Genomic DNA, 19,384 nt, shown 5'->3' on the forward strand with positions numbered 1-19,384 from the left:
CTCCTTTAGAGTGCAGGCATTGTACTTCCCATTTCCAGGGCTCCAGTCCGGTTATATAAAATAACCGGTTTCCCTGAATCTCTTCACTAAATATTACCCTGCTCACACTCCAACAGATCGTCAGGTCCCAAATACCATTTGTCTCCATTCACTCCTATCTAACACGCTCGCGCACGCTTGCTGGAAGTCCAAACCCCTCGCCCACTAAACCTCCTTTACCCCCTCCCTCCAACCTTTTCGAGGACGGCCCCTACCACGCCCTCCTTCCCCTACAGATTTATACGCTCACCATGTCATTCTACTTTGATCCATTCTCTCTAAATGACCAAACAACCTCAACAAACCCTCTTCAGCCCTCTGACTAATACTTTTATTAACTCCACACCTTCTCCTAATTTCCACACTGCTAATTTTCTGCATAATATTTACACCACACATTGCACTTAGACAGGACATCTCCACTGCCTCCAACCGCCTCCTCGCTACAGCATTTACAACCCAAGCTTCACACCCATATAAGAGCGTTGGTACCACTATACTTTCATACATTCCCTTCTTTGCCTCCATAGATAACATTTTTTGCCTCCAAATATACTTCAATGCACCATTCATCTTTTTTTCTTCATCAGTTCTATGATTAACCTCATCCTTCATAAATCCATCCGCTGACACGTCAACTCCCAAGTATCTGAAAACATTCACTTCTTCCATACTCCTCATCCCCAATTTGATATCAAATTTTTCTTTATCTAAATCATTTAATACTCTCATCACCTTACTCTTTTCTATGTTCACTTTCAACTTTCTACCTTTACACACATTCCCAAATTCGTCCACTAACCTTTGCAATTTTTCTTTAGAATCTCCCATAAGCACAGTATCATAAGCAAAAAGTATCTGTGTCACTTCCCATTTTGCATTTAATTCCCCATAATTTAATCCCACCCCTCTCCCGAACACCCTAGCATTTACTTCTTTTACAACCCCATCTATAAATATATTAAACAACCATGGTGACATTGCACATCCCTGTCTAAGACCTACTTTTACTGGGAAGTAGTCTCCCTCTCTTCTACACACCCTAACTTGAGCCTCACTGTCCTCATAAAAACTCTTTACAACATTTAGTAACTTACCACCTATTCCATATACGTGCAACATCTGCCACATTGCTCCCCTATCCACTCTATCATATGCCTTTTCTAAATCCATAAATGCAATAAAAACTTCCCTACCTTTATCTAAATACTGCTCACATATATGCTTCAATGTAAACACTTGATCTACACATCCCCTACCCACTTTAAAACCTCCTTGCTCATCCGCAATTCTAAATTCTGTCTTACCTCTAATTCTTTCAATAATAACCCTACCGTACACTTTTCCTGGTATACTAAGTAAATTTATTCCTCTATAAATTTTACAATCTCTTTTGTCCCCCTTCCCTTTATATAAAGGGACTACACACGCTCTCCGCCAATCGCTAGGTACCTTCCCCTCCTTCATACATTTATTAAACAAAAATACCAACCACTCCAACACTATATCGCATCCCCTGCTTTTAACATTTCTGTCATGATCCCGTCAGTTCCAGCTGCTTTACCCCCTTTCATTCTACGTAATGCCTCACGCACCTCCACCACACTTACATTCAGCTCTTCTTCACTCCTAAAAGATGATATACCTCCCTAGCCAGTGCATGAAATTACCGCCTCCCTTTCTTCGCCGACATTTAAAAGTTCCTAAAATTATTCTCGTCATCTACCGGAAACCTCCATCTCCCCATCTACTAACTCCCTTTCTATGTTTTTAACTAATAAATCCATTTGTTCCCTAAGCTTTCTTAACTTGTTTAACTCACTCCAAATTTTTTTCTTATTTTCATTAAAATTCCTTGACAGTACCTCTCCCACTCTATCATCCGCTCTTCTTTTGCAGTGCTATACCATTCTCACCACACTGGACCAATACCTTGGCGTCCAGCTTGCGCCAGACGTTGATCCAAGGTAGCCAGCTTTCAGGGAGAAGCTGTAAGCCTTGTGTGGTGAGAATGGTATAGCACTGCGTACCTTGTTCCAAGGTTCGTAGGTTCGAGTCTCCTTCTGCCAGAGAAAGCAGAGGTATGTACAGAGAAAGATCGCGGTTAGCAGAATTTGAACCCCGTTTGGAAGGTGGCATAGTACCCAGCTTTCACGCTCTGTACCATTCAGGTACCTACGTCTGGGAACACTAGGTAGCCTGGGAAACATACCGGTGGCGAATTTGGATTTAATTAAAATTAATTAATGCAAGTTTTTTTTTATAACTCTTCAGATCCTGCGTAGAAATTACTTATAATTCGATTACTGTGAATTCGAATCCACGGGACTCATTATTCGTGCTCGAGACTATACTCACTCACACACACCTAGTAGCGACCAGTGAAGAGGTGGGTCCAGGAGCTATGACTCAACCATTGAAATAACAATTAGATGAGATCACACACATACACACACACACACACACACACACACACACACACACACACACACACACACACAAACACACACACACACACACACACACACACACACACACACACACACACACACACACACACACACACACACACACACACATACACACACACACACACACACACACACACACACACACACACACACACTGTCTTACCTCTAATTCTTTCAATAATAACCCTACCGTACACTTTTCCTGGTATACTAAGTAAACTTATTCTTCTATAATTTTTACAATCTCTTTTGTCCCCTTTCCCTTTATACAAAGGGACTACACACGCTCTCCTCCAATCACTAGGTACATTCCCCTCTTTCATACATTTATTAAACAAAAATACCAACCACTCCAACACTATGTCGTCCCTTGCTTTTAACATTTCTGTCATGATCCCGTCAGTTCCAGCTGCTTTACCCCCTTTCATTCTATGTAACACCTCACGCACCTCCCCCACACTCACATCCTGCTCTTCTTCACTCCTAAAAGATGGTATACCTCCCTGGTCAGTGCATGAAATTATCGCCTCCCTTTCTTCGTCGACATTTAAAAGTTCCTCAAAATATTCTCATCATCTACCAAAAACCTCCATCTCCCCATCTACTAACTCCCCTTCTCTGTTTTTAACTGATAAATCCATTTGTTCCCTAGGCTTTCTTAACTTGTTTAACTCCAAATTTTTTTCTTATTTTCATTAAAATTCCTTGACAGTACCTCTCCTACTCCATCATCCGCTCTCCTTTTGCAGTGCTATACCATTCTCACCACACTGGACCAATACCTTGGCGTCCAGCTTGCGCCAGACGTTGATCCAAGGTAGCCAGCTTTCAGGGAGAAGCTGTAAGCCTTCTCCCTTTAAAGCTGGCTGCCTTGGATCAACGTCTGGCGCAAGCTGGACGCCAAGGTATTGGTCCTAGTAGCGACCAGTGAAGAGGAAAACCAGTACAAGAAATGATGGACTATGTAGCAACAAAATGCAAGGAGGCAGAGGAGAGGTTTGTTCCCAAGGGAAACAGAAATAATGGGAAGAACAGAACGAGTCCTTGGTTCACCCAAAGGTGTAGGGAGGCAAAAACTAGGTGTACTAGAGAATGGAAAAGGTACAGAAGACAGAGAACTCAGGAAAATAAAGAAATCAGCCGAAGAGCCAGAACGAATATGCACAGATAAGAAGGGAGGCTCAGAGACATTATGAAAATGACATAGCATCAAAAGTAAAGACTGACCCGAAGCTGTTGTACAGCCACATCAGGAGGAAAACAACAGTCAAGGACCAGGTAATCAGACTGAGGAAGGGTGATGGGGAATTCACAAGAAACGGCCAAGAGGTATGTCAGGAGCTCAACACAAGATTTAAAGAGGTATTTACACTGGAAACCAGTAGGACTCCAGGAAATCAGAACAGGGGGGCACACCAGCAAGTGTTGGATGAGGTACATATAACCAAGGAGGAGGTGAAGAAGCTGCTATGCGAACTTGACACCTCAAAGGCGGTGGAACCAGACAACATCTCTCCGTGGGTCATTAAAGAGGGAGCAGAGATATTGTGCGAGCCATTAACAAAGATCTTCAGCACATCATTTGAAACTGGGCAACTCCCTGAGGTATGGAAAATGGCAAATGTAGTCCCAATTTTTAAAAAGGGAGACAGACATGAGGAACTAAACTACAGACCTGTATCACTAACGTGTATAGTATGCAAGGTCATGGAGAAGATCATCAGGAGGAGAGTGGTGGGGCACCTGGAAAGAAACAAGTGTATAATTGACAACCAGCACGGTTTCAGGGAAGGAAAATCCTGTGTCACAAACCTACTTGAGTTTTATGACAAGGTGACAGAAGTAAGACAAGAGAGAGAGGGGTGGATCGACTGCGTATTTTTGGACTGCAAGAAGGGCTTCGACACAGTTCCTCACAAGAGATTACTGCAAAACCTAGAGGACCAGGCACACATAACAGGAAAGGCACTGCAATGGATCAGAGAATATCTGACAGGGAGGCAACAACGAGTCATGGTACGCGACGAGGTGTCAGAGTGGGTGCCTGTGACAAGCGGGGTTCCACAGGGGTCAGTCCTAGGACCTGTGCTGTTCTTGGTATACGTGAACGACATAACGGAAGGGGTAGACTCAGAAGAGTCCTTGTTTGCAGATGATGTGAAGTTAATGAGAAGAATCAAATCGGACGAGGATCAGGCAGGACTACAAAGAGACCTGGACAGGCTACAAGCCTGGTCCAGCAACTGGCTCCTTGAATTTAACCCTGCCAAATGCAAAGTCATGAATATTGGGGAAGGGCAAAGAAGACCGCACACACAATATAGTTTAGATGGCCAAAGACTGCAAACCTCACTCAAGGAAAAAGATCTGGGGGTGAGTATAACACCGAACATATCTCCTGAGGCGCACATCGATCAGATAACTGCTGCAGCATACGGGCGCCTGGCAAACCTACGGATAGCGTTCCGATACCTCAATAAGGATTCGTTTAAGACTCTGTACACCATCTACGTCAGGCCCATACTGGAGTATGCAGCACCAGTTTGGAATCCACACCTAGTCAAGCACGTCAAGAAATTAGAGAAAGTGCAAAGGTTTGCAACAAGACTAGTCCCAGAGCTACGGGGATTGTCCTATGAAGAAAGGTTGAGGGAAATCAGCGTGACGACACTGGAGGCCAGGAGGGTCAGGGGAGACATGATAACGACATATAAAATACTGCGCGGAATAGACGAGGTGGACAAAGACGGGATGTTCCAGAGATGGGACACAGACACAAGAAGTCACAATTGGAAGTTGAAGACTCAGATGAATCAAAGGGATGTTAGGAAGTATTTCTTCAGTCATAGAGTAGTCAGGCCACGGAATAGCCTAGAAGGTGATGTGGTAGAGGCAGGAACCATACATAGTTTTAAGGCGAGGTATGATAGAGCTCATGGGGCAGGGAGAGAGAGGACCTAGTAGCAATCAGCGAAGAGGCGGGGCCAGGAGCTGTGAATCGACCCCTGCAACCACAAATAGGTGAGTACAAATAGGTGAGTACACTCACACACATGAATGGGAAAAGAAACTAGAAGAACTTAGCATGAGAATGGAAGAGAGGATAGACATGGAAAGCAGGAAGTGGGAGGTGCAAGTCAAAGCAGCAGAGGCCAGGATGCAGAGTTTAGAAGAGGAACTGAAAAATCTGAAACAGCCTAAAGAACTAAAGAACATTTTGGGATTGACAACAGAGACTGCTACCTCAGCCACAAATAAGGGGACTGTAGGGAAAGAAGGAGCAAAACTGCATGTAGAAGCTCAATCAGTGGAGACTGTAGTAAATGAAAGAGCTAAGCTATATGTGGAGGCCCTAACAGACCACAGCAGAGCCCAGGGAAAGCCGAGAAGGGAAAATGACAGGCCACTGAGCCCAAGTACATTAGCTAGTGAAACTGAAGAAAGAAAAGCTGCAATGGAGGAAATGAAATTGAATGAGGGGATGCACAGGGATATGCAGTGGGAGAATGAAAGGGTGAGGTCAGTCTTTGTGTATGGGCTCCAGGAAGTTGAAGGGGAAACATATGAAGCAAGAAAACAAGGGGAAAAAAGCAATTGAAAGCATCATGAAAGCAATAGGAGAAGACGACATGACCCAGCTGGAAAATTTTCGGAGAATAGGGGGATTTGTAAAAAAAAGAACCCGGCCAGTGAAAGTGACCTTCAAGGCAGAATCGACTCGGAACAGGATCCTGCAGGAGAAAGCACGATTAAGGGACATGCCGGCATACAGGAAGGTGTATCTCGACCGAGACAGAACACAAGCAGAAAGGCAGAAACAGAGAGAGATGGTACAAAGGCGAAAGGAGGAAAGAGAGGGGATGGAGAAGACAGACAGGAGATCCCAGACACAGTAAGATCAAATACAGCCTCCCCCACAACTTCCTATAGAAGCCTCCCAACCAGGTCAACCCCAGTGCAACCAAACACTCTAAACCAAAACACCCATGCCACATCCAATGCCCCCACCCACTGCATTACAAACTCCACCCCACAGCAACCACCCATAGTTCCTTATCAGGTCTCCCACTTCCCCAACCCCAATACACCTCCCAGACCACAATCTTAGAAAAGAAGTTGAAGGTGTGGTATACAAATGCAGATGGAATAACAAATAAGTATGAGGAGTGGCACAAAAGAATCAAGGAGACATCCCCAGACATAATAGCACTCACAGAAACAAAACTCGCCAGAATAATAACAGATTCAATCTTTCCATCCGGATATCAAATCCTCAGGAAAGACAGAGGGAGGAGAGGGGGAGGAGGAGTTGCACTGCTCATTAAAAACCAGTGGGGGTTTGAGAAAATGGAAGGAATGGATGGCACGGGCGAAAGGGACTACTTAGTAGGAACAGTCCAGTCTGAGGGACATAAGGTGATAATTGCAGTAATGTACAACCCACCACAGAACTGCAGGAGGCCAAAAGAAGAATACGATGAGAGCAACAGAGCAATGGTCGACACACTAGCCGAGGTGGCCAGGAGAGCACACATAGGGGGAGCAAAGTTACTAGTTATGGGTGATTTCAATCACAAGGAGATTGACTGGGAAAACCTGGAGCCCCATGGGGGTCCCGAAACATGGAGAGCCAAGATGATGGATGTGGTACTGGAAAACCTCATGCATCAACATGTTAGAGACACTACCAGAGAGAGAGGAGAGGACGAACCAGCAAGACTGGACCTTGTATTCACCTTGAGTAGTTCTGACATCGAGGATATCATGTATGAAAGGCCCCTGGGAGCTAGTGATCATGTGGTCCTGTGCTTCGACTACATAGTTGAGCTCCAAGTGGAGAGAGCAGCAGGAATAGGGTGGGAAAAACCAAACTACAAAAGGGGGAACTACTCAGGCTTGAGGAACTTCTTTCAAGACATTCAGTGGGAGAGGGAACTGACAGGAAAACTAGTACAAGAAATGATGGACTATGTGGCAACAAAATGCAAGGAGGCAGAGGAGAGGTTTGTTCCCACGGGAAACAGAAATAATGGGAAGAACAGAACGAGTCCTTGGTTCACCCAAAGGTGTAGGGAGGCAAAAACTAGGTGTACTAGAGAATGGAAAAGGTACAGAAGACAGAGAACTCAGGAAAATAAAGAGATTTGCCGAAGAGCCAGAAACGAATATGCACAGATAAGAAGGGAGGCTCAGCGGCAAAACGAAAATGACATAGCATCGAAAGACAAGACTGACCCGATGCTGTTGTACAGCCACATCAGGAGGAAAACAACAGTCAAGGACCAGGTAATCAGACTGAGGAAGGGTGATGGGGAATTCACAAGAAACGACCAAGACGTATGTCAGGAGCTCAACACAAGATTTAAAGAAGTATTTACAGTGGAAACCAGTAGGACTCCAGGAAATCAGAGCAGGGGGGTGCACCAGCAAGTGCTGGATGAGGTGCATATAACCAAGGAGGAGGTGAAGAAGCTGCTATGCGAACTTGACACCTCAAAGGCGGTGGGACCAGACAACATCTCTCCGTGGGTCCTTAAAGAGGGAGCAGAGATATTGTGTGTACCGTTAACAAAGATCTTCAACGCATCATTTGAAACTGGGCAACTCCCCTAGGTATGGAAGATGGCAAATGTAGTCCCAATTTTTAAAAAGGGAGACAGACATGAGGCACTAAACTACAGACCTGTATCACTAACGTGTATAGTATGCAAGGTCATGGAGAAGATCATCGGGATGAGAGTGGTGGAGCACCTGGAAAGAAACAAGTGTATAATTGACAACCAGCATGGTTTCAGGGAGGGAAAATCCTGTGTCACAAACCTACTAAAGTTTTATGACAAGGTGACAGAAGTAAGACAAGAGAGAGAGCGGTGGATCGACTGCATTTTTTTTTGGACTGCAAGAAGGCCTTCGACACAGTTCCTCACAAGAGGTTACTGCAAAAGCTAGAGGATCAGGCACACATAACAGGAAAGGCACTGCAATGGATCAGAGAATACCTGACAGGGAGGCAACAACGAGTCATGGTACGTGACGAGGTGTCAGAGTGGGCGCCTGTGACAAGCGGGGTTCCACTGGGGTCAGTCCTAGGACCCGTGCTGTTCTTGGTATATGTGAATAACATAACGGAAGGGATAGACTCAGAAGTGTCCTTGTTTGAGGACGATGTGAAGTTAATGAGAAGAATCAAATCGGATGAGGATCAGGCAGGACTACAAAGAGACCTGGACAGGCTACAAGCCTGGTCCAGCAACTGGCTCCTTGAGTTTAACCCTGCCGAATGCAAAGTCATGAAGATTGGGGAAGGGCAAAGAAGACCGCAGGCACAATATAGTTTAGACGGCCAAAGTCTGCAAACCTCATTCAAGGAAAAAGATCTGGAGGTGAGTATAACACCAAGCATATCTCCCGAGGCGCACATCAATCAGATAACTGCTGCAGCATACGGGCGCCTGGCAAACCTACGGATAGCGTTCCGATACCTCAGTTAGGATTCGTTCAAGACTCTGTATACCATTTACGTCAGGCCCATACTGGAGTATGCAGCACCAGTTTGGAATCCACACCTAGTCAAGCACGTCAAGAAATTAGAGAAAGTGCAAAGGTTTGCAACAAGACTAGTCCCAGAGCTACGGGGATTGTCCTACGAAGAAAGGTTGAGGGAAATCGGCCTGACGACACTGGAGGAAAGGAGGGTCAGGGGAGACATGATAACGACATATAAAATACTGCGCGGAATAGACGAGGTGGACAAAGACGGGATGTTCCAGAGATGGGACACAGACACAAGAGGTCACAATTGGAAGTTGAAGACTCAGATGAATCAAAGGGATGTTAGGAAGTATTTCTTCAGTCATAGAGTAGTCAAGCCGTGGAACAGCCTAGAAAGTGACGTAGTGGAGGAGGGAACCATACATAGTTTTAAGGAGAGGTATGATAAAGCTCATGGGGCAGGGAGAGAGAGGACCTAGTAGCAATCAGCGAAGAGGCTGGGCCAGGAGCTATGACTCGTCCCCTGCAACCACAAATAGGTAAGTACAAATAGATGAGTACACACACACACCAGGAGCTTGGACTCGACCCCTGCAGCCTCAACTAGGTGAGTACACACGTACACACACGAGTATAACACTGTAGTTGCTGGTCATGTTACAGCTCTCCCCAGCCATGCTACCTCAGCTCTTTCAAACAGATGGGTCATAGGTTTGATTCATCTTTCCGCGCATGAACAGAACATCCATTTGCCTCTGTTATTAGGATGTTAGGTGCACCCAGGCTCATTACGTTAGAGGGAGACACACTTCACGGTGCAGCCTTCTGTTACTGAGATAAAGTGCGTAATTTAAATCTCTGGCCCTTTACATTCCATGTGTGTCACACATAAAGATTTAAGGACTTTTTTTTCAAGAAATAATTCATTGAAGCAACAATCCAGGTAGACACTAAATTAAAGGACACTGTTATAAGAAAAATAAAGCTTCAAGCAAATTGTGTTAATAATTTTCAGGATTATACACTGATGATTATACATAGTCAACATGTGAGTCTCTCAGGCTACTTATTAGCGATTATTCTGCTCCATAAAAAAGAAATTAAATTCAACTGATATTTGTATAGGAATCACATTCAGGAAGAATTTTCTAAAAATTTAATATAAAAAATATTGTTATTTTTAATAATAATAATAATAATAATATTATTATTATTATTATTATTATTATTATTACTGTTATTTTGTATTATCATTATTATCATTTATTATTATTATTATTATTATTATTATTATTATTATTATTATTATTATTATTATTATTATTATTATTATTATTATTATTGGTCTAGTTCTCATTTTTATAATAGTATACCAGCATGAGCAGTAGTGGTAACAGTAGAAGTAGTAGTAATATAATTGTAGTAGCAATAGAGTAGTAGTAGTACAACAGCAGCAGCAGCAGCACCAGCACAGCAGCAGCAGCAGCAGCACCAGCAACAGCAGCAGCAGTACAGTACAGAGCAGTAACAGCAGCAGCAGCACCAGCAACAGCAGCAGCAGCACCTAGCAACAAAGTAGCAGCAGTAGCACCAGCAACAGCAGCAGCTGCAACACAACAGCAGCAGCAGTAGCAACATTCAATAACACAAGAAACAGCACCAGCAACAGCAGCAGCAGCACCAGCAACAGCAGTAGCAGCAGCACCAGCAACAGCAGCAGCAGTAGCAGCACCAGCAGCAGCAGCAGCAGTAACAACAATATAGTAGCAGCACCAGCAACAGCAGCAGCAGCACAGCAACCAGCAGCAGCAGACAGCACAGCAACAGCAGCAGCCAGTGCAACCAGCAACGCAGTAGCAGCAGCAGCAACACACAAGCAGTAGCAGAGCACAGCAGCAAGCAGCAGTAACTACAATAGCAGTAGAGCAGCAAACTAGCAACAGTAGCAGTAGTAGCAGCACCAGCAACAGTAGCAGCAGCTAGCAGCACCAGCAACAGCAATAGCAGAAGCACAGCAACAGCAGTGTATTACAATAACAATAACAACAGCAACAGCAGCAGCAGCAGTAGTAACAGCAGCAGCAGCAGTAGCAACAGTAACAGCAGCAGCAGCAGCAGTAGCAACAGTAACAGCAGCAGCAGCAGCAGTAGCAACAGTAACAGCAGCAGCAGTAGCAATATTAACAGCAGCAGCAGCAGTTCCAGCAACCAGCAACAGCAACAGCAGTAGCAACACACAACACACAGTAGCAGCACCAGCAAGCAGCAGCAGCAGCACCAGCAACAGCAGCAGCAGCAGCAGCACCAGCAACAGCAGCAGCAGTAGCAGCACCAGCAACAGCAGCAGCAGCAGCAGCAAGACAGCAGCAGCAGCAGCACCATAACAGCAGTAGCAGCAGCACTGCAACAGCAGCAGCAGCAGCAGTAGCAGCAGCAGCAGCAGTAGTACTAGTAACAGTAGTAGTAGTAATATAGTAGTAGTGTAGTAGTACTAGTAACAGTAGTAGTAGTAGTACTAGCAACAGTAGTGCAAGAAGTCAGGTTAAAGACAAACAATGTTGGCATTTTATATTTATTATATATTTATACATTTTTATTCATCATTTTTTTATATTACTTTCATTATTATTATTGTTGTTGTTGTTGTTGTTGTTGTTGTTGTTGTTGTTGTTGTTGTTGTTGTTGTTGTTGTTGTTGTTGTTGTTGTTGTTCTTCTTCTTCTTCTTCTTCTTCTTCTTCTTGTTCTTGTTCTTGTTCTTGTTATTCTTCTTCTTCTTCTTCTTCTTCTTCTTCTTCTTCTTCTTGTACATTCCTGCCTAAGCTCTTGGGAGTTAGCGTGGGCTGTTACTAAGCACCATGGCTTGTTGTAGTGTTTTAGAATCTCAGGTTCAAGTGTTGAAGAAGGAGGTTCTACTTCTTCAGGAGGAAAATAGGAAGCTGAAGCTTCGCATAGATGAGTTTTGGAGCGAGTGTGAGAAGGATTTAGCTGGTAAGGAGGAAATGGTCACCAGCAGTGGCAGTGGCAGGAACTTTAAGTGACAAGTGGTTCACAGTTCAGGAAGAAGAAAGATGAGGAGAATTAAATGTAGTATTATTCAATGGCATAATATTATTTAATTGCTCAGTATTATCTATCATCATTGCATTATTTTATTTGACTCTGATGAGGGACTCTAGATCCAACGAACTAGATTTTTCTTCCCAGTCCACAGGTCCTATATGACCACTACTGGTTTAGCGCTTTCTACTGATTAAAATATGAACAATTCTGAATGATATTAATCTTCAACATCTGATGCATCGGGTGAAATGGATGGAACGTTTTATGAGTTAAGGATTTATAAGCACAAATTTTGTTGGGGTCTGAGCAGTATCTTGAAAATGCATCTTCCGGTCGGCTTTAAACTTTCAGTGCTGAAGTGTTTTCCTCATAGGAAACAATCTCTTTATGTTTGAATTTTTGGAGAAAGTTATCACGTGCCATTATTGTAAATTAAATTGTTTTCTGCGAACTGGAGAATTTCTTCTTACCAGAAGAAACTCTGGCTATAACTGGCAGTCGTAGGTTAAATTAACTTAATGTTATTTTATGTACCATTAACATCTGTGTCATCAAGACCATTGTAAAAAAAATTAGTATTTTATGTACACAAAGTTTATTACGTAAAACATACCTAATTACTGCACATAATTTCTTTATAGCTGGTCAGTCTTACTTAGGGAAAAACCGGACTGATTTTGGCCCACATAAATTCCAATTAACTTTTTGGAAGAAACTGCTAGAAAAATTAAAAAAAAACAGTTTTCACGCGATAATTTCCGAGTATCGCATCTGATTTGCATACACAGTTCCATGTTGATAACTTAATAACGCAAGTGCTGAACAGTGCTTAATCCGCTTGTGTATTTCAGGATATTAGTCTCTCTGGTCTCTTTGATACGTTTGAATGAAATTTGGCCTACGTATGTCTAAAGATATGTATTTTTTTTAATTCAAGAAATTTATGTGTTTGTTTCCATATGATGATCTGTGAAAGCTTTTTCTAATTGATAAAAGATACACATGTGTAACACTTGGGAATCATTAATGAGGAAACGTTTCGCCACACAGTGGGTTCATCAGTCCATACGAAGGAGAATGGTGAAGAACAGGAGGAGTTTGAGGTAATCAGTCCATCAATCTTGATGGACTGGTTACATTGATGGACTGATTACATCGACTCAATTGAGGCTAAGGGACTGATTACCTCAAACTCCTCCTGTTCTTCACCAATCGCCTTTGTATGGACTAATGAAGCCACTGTATGGGGAAAGATTACTTTTCTAATTATCTTTTAATCTTCAATACTAATATTTAACTGTATTACCAACCTGTGCTACACTATGCCCTATTCCAATTATGACATGCAATGAGGCTCATGGGACTGTGATCATAGGAATATGTGGATATCTCTCACAGACTGCGTAATGTCCGTAATACGTCTAGTATACTTGAAATCTTATGTTAGCTTGACCAATGCACCAGTATGGATTACAGGGATTTAGATCAGCAGCTTACCTGTATATCGGTTCCTTGTTGCCGTCCCTGTACCACAGGACAACATACACCATGTCGGAAGGTTCAAATGTTCCCACCTCGCAGGGTAGCACAGCCTCCCTTCCCGACACCGCCTCCACGCGGCGCCACACTCCTGAAGAAAAAAGGACTCCGTCAAGTGTTTGTGGGTTGTTAGTGTTTTTTCAAAGGCTTGATTGACTTGATAATCATGTCTTGTGCATGTGAAGAATGGTAAAATTTATGAATGGTATGAACGGTAGAATGGTAAGATTTATAAATGGTAAACGCCAAAATTTGGTAGTAACAACGATTTCAAATGTGCCCTATGATAATTGTCTTCACTTTGGGCTACATTAAAAATAGTTTAGACAAATACATATGCGAGAGTTGGTGAGCAAGAATAGGGCCTCCCGTGCTGGAGACAGTAGGCCTACTACACAAATAACCCGTATATAGGAAAAAGGAGGTTAACGCGACGTTTCGGTATTGTGTATTTTTCCAGTGATGGTATTGTGCCTTTTTGTTCTTTTCAGTTTGCCTACTGAGATGCGCCTCTTTCCTCGAACTTTCAAGTTCTGCCCAAAAGGCTAAGAAGGTTTTATTTAGCAAGTCCACAGTCGACGAAAATATAACAGAATGAAGTGTTATAATAAAAAGTTTTGAAATTAATATGAATATTGCTTTAGGATTATACAAAGTGGATTAACTTATAATTAATAAATCTTGGGAAGAAATTAAGATACATTAGACAAGTTAAAATCTTAAAGCTTGAGTAGAATATAAGATGTGTTTGACAGGACCTTGACTACCTACCTATATCATCACCGATGTGTTCAGTCCATCAATCTTGTAGAAAGTACAGCATATGACAGGAGAAGTTGCTTACACACATTTCCTTAATAAAGATTTCCATATGTTGCCTAAGTGTCTCAATCTTCAACTTGTCGGTTTTGAAAACCATTTATCACATCTGTCAGACAAAGCAACATCATGGGAATTTGATACAAGGAATTCTTCAATACTTCTTCAACCTTAGGACGAAGACCTACTTACAATAGTGGATGGTTCCACTGTGATCCCTCCTCCTCCTGCTTCCACTCACCTGACTACAGTATATAAGCCATTTTTCCGACCACATGCTGTACTTTCTACGAGAGTGATGGACTGAACACATCGATTCCAGGCTGAGGGACTGATTACCTCAAACTCCTCCTCTCCTTCCCCATCTCTTGGTTTTTCTTATTTTTCTTAATAGTTCTTGCTCTTCTTTATTTCCTCTATTTTCCATGGGGAAGTGGAAAAGAATCTTTTCCCCATAAGTAATGCGTGTCGTATGACGCGACTAAAATGCCGGGAGCAATGGGCTAGAAACCCATTCTCTCGTAATAAAACACTAAAAACGAGAAGAAAAACTTCATAAAACTGTGATGCTTGAATTTGCGTGGATGATAAGAAAAAGATGATTGCTAAAGTTAAGAATGAAAAGAAGTTGGATGTCTTGGCTCTAAGCAAAACAAAGCTGAAGGGGGTAGGTGAGTTTCAGTGGGGAGAAATAAATGGGATTAAGTCAAGAGTATCTGAGAGAGTTAGAGCTAAGGAAGGGGTAGCAATAATGTTGAAGGATCAGTTATGGAAAGAGAAGAGGGAATACAAATGTATAAATTCAAGGATTATGTGGATTAAAGTAAGGGTTGGATGTGAAAGTGTAGGAACTTTTGAACCAAGTGAGAGAGTAATTGTGGTAAGGGACCTAAATGCTAAAGTAGGAGAAACATTTAGAGAGGGTGTGGTAGGTAAGTTTAGGTTCCACGTGAAAATAAAAATCGGGGCCCTTTGATTGAACTTTGTATAGAAAGGGGTTTGGACCTACCTACAATGAATGATGAGACAGTCTTGCCACAGGCACCATCAGAGAACACTTATATAACCATAGAACCTATTAAGGTGATAGGTGTTAAAGAAAGAACTAACTCAGAAGTGCCATCCTCTGGAGAGGCATTGGATTCGCCTGACCTTATTCAAATTATAACAAACTTGTAGAAAAAAATTGAGTATCTTGAACAGATCCTGACAAGTTTAATAAATATATGTTGTCAGGATGATGCTCCTGAGTACGGTGATGATGTCAAAAGTGCAGCAATCTCCGTTCAGTTTCAAGCAATTTGTAAGAAAGAAGCCCGTGACTCATGGCTTCAAGACTTGCTTTGGAACCGGCTGCCAAGATGCCGAAAAATGCTTAAAGAAAAAGGTTCTGAAGATAAAGACGTACAAACTACGCTATTTGATCTTAAGTATCTGCACACTGTAGCCAAAGCATAGTAGTCTTACCATCTTATGAGCAAGAGATTGTAATAACTCACTACAATGGATACATTACAAATCTTTTCACGGAACATTGCTTCCATCAGGAAGCGGTTGCCTGACTTACATCATATTAGTGCAACCAAGAATATTGATGTCATCTGTTTGCAGGAATGCAGACTGAAAGATGGAGCACCTCCACGAGAGTTGCCTGGATATGCAGCTTATAACTTAAGGTCCACCAACTGTTGTGTGATGTATGTCAGAAAGAACTTGCCACATTCACTCCTTGCCCTGTAGAGTCGAGTAAACATGCAGTATCATGGTGTCAAAGTATATACAGGCGATTTTTCCATAAACATTTTTAATCTTTATGCCCCAGCGAACCAGCTTCGACCTGTTGCTTTACTAGATCGCATCAACAGTGAACCTACCCTCATTCTTGGAGACTTTAATGCCAGACATAAGAATATAACAAACACCAATGGAACTAAACTAGTGAAATTGATAAATGAGCATGATAATGTTCGAATTATGGGCACTACTGAGCCTACTCACATATATGGTGGCATACTAGATCTGTGCCTTGGATTTAATATATCATATACGATGCATAACTCTGTCATAGTTGATGATCTATCTCATCACTTCCCTAGACTCACAACTCTCAATCTTGATCACATCTCCAGCAATCAAGAAGCTAAATACAGAAGAAGGAAACTTATTCTCAAACCAGAACACAGAGATAACTTTATTAACCACTTGGATCAATGGTATAAGAATTACGAGCCCACTGGCACACAATAAATTTAATGATGATATAGTTGCCACTATTGAGAGTGTTCTCACAGATCAAGTGGACAGGAAAAGAAAACAAACCTTTCACTATAAATGACAATAAAAACCAATGTAAATACCATAATGATCCAGAGCTACGTAATCTAACATATGCAGCAGCTAGGAGGATTGGTAAAGCATACCGTGAATGTAGAACCCCAGACCTGCTCAGAACATTCCAAGCTGCACTAATAAATGCCAGGAATAGAAAGCAAGAACTTAGGCAACAGGGATGGGAATAATTTGTTAGTGGATTAAATAGGTCCACCCCTTTAAGTTTGGCTTGGAAAGGTATAAATAAAATAACCAGGAAAAAGACTGGCAATGTTGCTCATCCCTTTCTTCTCGAAAAAGTAAATGACCTCATAAATGACTGGTCCAAAACATCCAGGCATGAAAACCTTCCATCACATATAAGAAAAAAGTTAGAGAGTACTTCTGAAGACATGTTGAAACTGATTAATTTTACGAGGCACAATATTGATGAGAGTGACTGCCTATTCAACGAGAATGAATTAGATAATGCATTAACTAAAGGTCGATCAAATGCTCCTGGAGAGGATGGTATAACCTATGATATTTTCTGAGCTCTAAGGCAAGTGCCTGATAACCCTTTGTTGGCACTGTGTAATACGAGTTACATTGAGGGAGTTCTTTCCACTTCCTGGACCAATAGTCTCCGGCATCTAAATACGGAGTCATTCAGAATCCTGTACACTGTGTAAGTTAGGCCAATATTGGTGTATGCAGCGTCAGTTTGGAACCCACAACTAGTCAAGCATGTGAGGAAACTAGGGAAGGTGCAAAAGTTTACAACAAGACTAGTCCTGGAGCTAAGGGATATGTCCTACGAGGAGAACCTAAGGGAAATCGACTTGACCGACAACACTGGAAGACAGGAGAAGTAAGGGGTATATGATAACAACATATTAAATACTGAGAGGAATTGACAAAGTGGACAGAGACAGTATGTTCCAGAGATGGGACACAGCAACAAGGAGTCACGGACGTTGAAACCTCAGATGAACCACAGGGATGTTAGGAATTATTTCTTTAGTCACAGAATTGTCAACAAGTGGAACAGTCTGGGTAGTGATGTAGTGGCGGCAGGATCCATACATAGCTTTAAGAAGAAGTATGATAAAGCTCATGGAGCGGGAAGAACGACCGAGTAGCGACCAGTGAAGAGGCGGGGCCAGGAGGTGTGACTCGACTCCTGCAACCACAGCTAAGTGAGTACACACACATGCGCACGCGCACACACACACGTACAGAAACACGCACACACACACACACACACACACACACACACACACACACACACACACACACACACACACATACACACACACACACACACACACACACACACACGAGTTCCACACAAGAGATTAGTGCAAAAACTGGAGGACCAAGCAGGGATAACAGGGAAGGCACTACAATGGATCAGGGAATACTTGTCAGGAAGACAGCAGCGAGTCATGGTACGTGGCGAGGTGTCAGAGTGGGCACCTGTGACCAGCGGGGTCCCACAGGGGTCAGTCCTAGGACCAGTGCTGTTTCTGGTATTTGTGAACGACATGACGGAAGGAATAGACTCCGAAGTGTCCCTGTTTGCAGATGACGTGAAGTTGATGAGAAGAATTCATTCGATCGAAGACCAGGCAGAACTACAAAGGGATCTGGACAGGCTGCAGATCTGGTCCAGCAATTGGCTCCTGGAGTTCAACCCCACCAAGTGCAAAGTCATGAAGATTGGGGAAGGGCAAAGAAGACCGTAGACGGAATACAGTCTAGGGGGCCAGAGACTACAAACTTCACTCAAGGAAAAAATTCTTGGGGTGAGTATAACACCAGGCACATCTCCTGAAGCGCACATCAACCAAATAACTACCGCACCATATGGGCGCCTAGCAAACCTCAGAACAGCATTCTGACATCTTGATAAGGAATCGTTCAGGACCCTGTACAGCGTGCACGTTAGGTCCATATTGGAGTATGCGGCACCAGTTTGGAACCCACACCTAGCCAAGCACGTAAAGAAACTAGAGAAAGTGCAAAGGTTTGCATCAAGACTAGTCCCAGAGCTAAGAGGTATGTCCTATGAGGAGAGGTTAAGGGAAATCAACCTGACGGCACTAGAGGACAGGAGAGATAGGGGGGGACATGATAACGACATACAAAATACTGAGAGGAATTGACAAGGTGGACAAAGACTGGATGTTCCAGAGATGGGACACAGCAACAAGGGGACACAGTTGGAAGTTGAAGACACAGATGAATCACAGGGATGTTAGGAAGTATTTCTTCAGCAACAGAGTAGTCAGGAAGTGGAATAGTTTGGGAAGCGATGTAGTGGAGGCAGGATCCATACATAGCTTTAAGAAGAGGTATGATAAAGCTCACGGTTCAGGGAGAGTGACCTAGTAGCGACCAGTGAAGAGGCGGGGCCATGAGCTTGGACTCGACCCCTGCAACCTCAACTAGGTGAGTTCAACTAGGTGAGTACAAGAAAGGCTGAGGGAAATCGGACTGACGACATTGGAGGACAGGCGGGTCAGGGGAGACATGATAATGACATACAAAATACTGCATGGAATAGATAAGGTAGACAGAGACAGGCTGTTCCAGACAGGGGACACAGAAACAAGGGGTCATATTTGGAAGCTGAAGACTCAGACGAGTC

General features: G+C 43.0%; 1 protein-coding gene across 1 annotated transcript in view; it reads right to left on the reverse strand.

Annotated features, from left to right (window-relative positions):
* LOC128686032 (protein turtle-like) overlaps positions 1 to 19,384 on the reverse strand; it is a 660,191-nt gene that overhangs the window by 364,365 nt on the left and 276,442 nt on the right. The window contains exon 3 of the mRNA XM_070083444.1: positions 13,561 to 13,693. Coding sequence (XP_069939545.1) covers positions 13,561 to 13,693 — 133 coding nt within the window. The remainder of the gene's footprint in view (positions 1 to 13,560; positions 13,694 to 19,384) is intronic.

Source organism: Cherax quadricarinatus, chromosome 9, assembly GCF_038502225.1.
Source record: "Cherax quadricarinatus isolate ZL_2023a chromosome 9, ASM3850222v1, whole genome shotgun sequence".
Classification (NCBI taxonomy): domain Eukaryota; kingdom Metazoa; phylum Arthropoda; class Malacostraca; order Decapoda; family Parastacidae; genus Cherax; species Cherax quadricarinatus.